The 3,399-nt window shown below is 35.1% G+C and overlaps 1 protein-coding gene across 1 annotated transcript; it reads right to left on the bottom strand.

Moving 5' to 3' along the window:
* Nucleotides 1-503: 503 nt before the first annotated feature.
* Nucleotides 504-2,276, bottom strand: LOC144543583 (uncharacterized). Its single transcript, XM_078291892.1, has 4 exons — nt 2,198-2,276; nt 1,797-1,877; nt 1,362-1,444; nt 504-906 (listed from the first exon to the last, which is right to left on the bottom strand). Exons 2-4 carry the CDS (start codon nt 1,863-1,865, stop codon nt 657-659), a joined length of 402 nt encoding a protein of 133 aa, XP_078148018.1. The 5' UTR covers nt 1,866-1,877; nt 2,198-2,276; the 3' UTR covers nt 504-656.
* Nucleotides 2,277-3,399: the final 1,123 nt, after the last annotated feature.

Genomic DNA, 3,399 nt, shown 5'->3' with positions numbered 1-3,399 from the left:
AATAAAATTTAGACCTTTAAAACAAGTCCATATGTGTGAAATGAATGTGTTTTAATATTTTATTTAAAAAATAAGAAAAATAATTATTATATTAGCATTATTCGTTATTTATCCAATACCGTGTCGTTATCCAACAACTATAACGGATAAGGGCAAGGCACGGGTAAGATAATTTGTAGCGGATAAGGATAAAGTACAGGTAAGAATAATTTATAACGGATGCGGGTATGAAAATGTCTCCACCCCACTCTTATCGTACCCGTTGACACCCCTACCTCTGCCAAACAGCACATGGAGCTTCGGACCATCTGATCGCTGCAATAGGGAATCAATCTCCAAAAATCCACCCGTCCGTGATAAGGGCTCTATTTCAAATGGAACAATTCATATCATTGATAATAATCTTCAAAACATAACCAAATAGTTTAGGTGGTCTTCCAGTGCTAGAAACCTCTTGAATCCTATATATGCCAACTCCAAAAACAATAAAGATACTCTCAGAATCAACACAATAAAAAAAATTGCATATCATTGATTCCTCGTGAATAGGCGCAGCAACTTGAATTTACCATCTACAAATTATGCTAACAAATTTTTCAACATAAAGATTTCGGAGACTACACTACACTAAAACTTCAAAACTGAAATCACACATGTCACTTGCGCCTTTTTACTAGAGCAGATGTAGGCAGAGGCCTCTTTTTTGAAACAGCATTCGTTCTGCTTTCTGACTCATCAGTATCATCTTCAATTTCAGTCTCATTTCTCTCAGTTGAATTCATTTTATCTTCATTTTCTGAGTTTTGTTTTCTCTTGGCATTCACCTTGCCGAGCAATTTCTTCTCAACTGGATCAGTCGAATGTGTTCTCTGTGCATTTCGTGTAATTCTGGCTCCAAGACCCAGCCTTCATTCAAAATGAATAAATTAAGTTCAATGCAAAAGAATCACCCAACAAGGTCCATGGAAGTATGTAGCAACAGTGCTAGTATATAGCAGAACTAACAGTAACAGAGCTTTACCAATGTTTTGCATTGGTACTTGCTGATCCAAAGTAAATTTGTTGCGGCATCTAAACTTCTGTTTAGCTTTACATTGCTCATCCTACCAGTAACATCACTGAGAAGTAAGAAACCAACAACACAAACCCTCCCCCTCTCAAATGAAAACCAAAATATAGGAGGGGAAATAAAGCAATGGAGATAAAATGTTCCAATTTCACTGAGCAGATCAAAATTTCCAGTCACAGGGGTTTATAATGTTCTTGAATTTTAGGGAAATAGTCGATTAGTGGTTCACAAATAGTCTAAAAGAAATAATATATATTTTAAGTACAGCAGAAGGAAAAATGCAGAATGAAACCTTGATGGTCGAGCCTCAGTTTCCATATCAGTCATTTTTTCCACAGCAGTTCCTCCACTCATATTTTTCACCCATATTTCAGCCTGAAATATAATTACCAGCGTAAGAATAATAAATTTCAAACATAGTTCTAATCCATTAGAAGGATGTGAGATACTTCCATCTTTTCAGATTTCTTCTCTGTTGACGGGGTGTTTATGTAGGAAGTTATACTATATCATTATGTTAAATTGGATTCTTAGGTACAGACTGGTACCAAATCCCAGAAAGAACCATTTAAGCCTGTACCCTTCACAAAACTCCAAAACTCCAAGTCGGTAGAAGAATAAACAAAATTAAATTTATATAAGAATATATAAATATATTGAAACGGGCGTTCGGCCTTTTTGTCAAAAAAAAAATATATATATATATAATATAAGACTATATCATTACTAGTTTGAAGGCTTTGTCGAGTTTCACTACTTTAGGAACAACTTTTTTAGTTTTAGATTCCGTTGCCATTGCCAGAAGGACCTGAAATAAAAAGGAAATATCTCATGCTTGCATATGTATATTTCTCTAAAAAATGGACAATATATCTATATATTTAAAACTTAAGAATATGAACATTGCTGAACGTCAACAACGTAGAGAGGAGTAAGTGGGGCCCAGCACCACCCCCCCCAAACCCAAACCCCATTCTACTGTTTGATAGTACGTTACTTAAAATTAGGACCTATGGTAAAGCTACAATGGTTTGGAAAATCTATATATAGGCAGCCACGACCACGATACGATCCGATTAACCGATTTTCCAAACCCGACTGGCGGAGTTTTGGGCGGAAGAGACTCACCGTTCTCCGAATTACGCCGACTCTTCCTTCTTTGCACCGACCGACTTGATATTTTTAAATAGGGGAATTATGTTTCCTGAATTAAAATAGGAGAGAGGAAGAAGATGGGTATGTCGGCCGGTTCGAGGGGCCGATGAATTCGTAGAGTTGAGGATTCGGACTGTCTGATCAAAATCCGCACGCCGCACGATATTAAAGGGGCCCTAACCTAGGTCGATCCGGTCCGGATTTTGATCGGACGGTTCCGATCCAAACTCAGAGTTTTGAGTTACGTCAGAGAGTCAGAGGATCAGGACTCGGGAGCTGATGGTCGATGATAAACAGGCTTTAGGTTGCTGAGAGAAGAGAAGAAAACAATTTTGGGCCGAACGCTTCTGTTGGACATTCATATATCCATTTATGATTTATCATTACATTGATTTGGTTTCCTTAAATCTCAATCTAATGAAGTACGCAGATCTCTTTTATTAATTTTATTGTACAAGATACTTTAGTTATATAACTTATATTTAATTGATACTAGATACTTATGATTATTTTTGTATTAGATATTTGTAATTAAATATTTATTGATATTAGATTTTTAAAATTACTTTGAATTGAATTTTTCCGTTCTCGTCCTCAACAAGTCCAATCCTAAAAAACTGACGCTATGGTAATATGTGTAGTACATATTGGTTCATATTGTGGATCAATATTTTTGTTTACAAAGTTCAAATAGACGATTTGTTCGTGAGCTGCGTGAAGCCAAAACTACTCTGTTAAAGAACAAGAGAGAGAGAGAGAGAGACTGGGCTCATAAGCTTCAATCCCAGTTTTATAGGCCCATAATTTGGAGAAGTTTCTTCATTTTGGGCCTTAAGAATTTTCGTGTTACTGAAAGCTTTAAAATTATTTTTGGAGTTACTCATATGCACAGGCCATATTGATTGGTACTATAAATCAACTTTTTTATTTTTTTAGTTCAAACAAAATCTATTTAGTAGTAGTGATGTTTTTTGTCTATCTTAAAAATAGTAAAAAGGTTCAAAAAAATGTGACATAATGAATGGTTCAGATTGATCATTTGGAGTTTGAAAATGAAAATATTAAACATAATACGGACCAATTTGCGTTATGTTTATCATAACCTCACTCTTATTTTTTTTTTTTGTAGTGTAAAATTAACCTCGTATAATGTAAAATTGATCTAATATGCAGCA

This window comes from Carex rostrata, chromosome 25 (genome assembly GCF_964058835.1).
Source record: "Carex rostrata chromosome 25, lpCarRost1.2, whole genome shotgun sequence".
NCBI classification, from domain to species: Eukaryota; Viridiplantae; Streptophyta; class Magnoliopsida; order Poales; family Cyperaceae; genus Carex; species Carex rostrata.
Note: the sequence above shows the minus strand (reverse complement) of the source record. Positions and strands in the feature narration are given on the sequence as shown.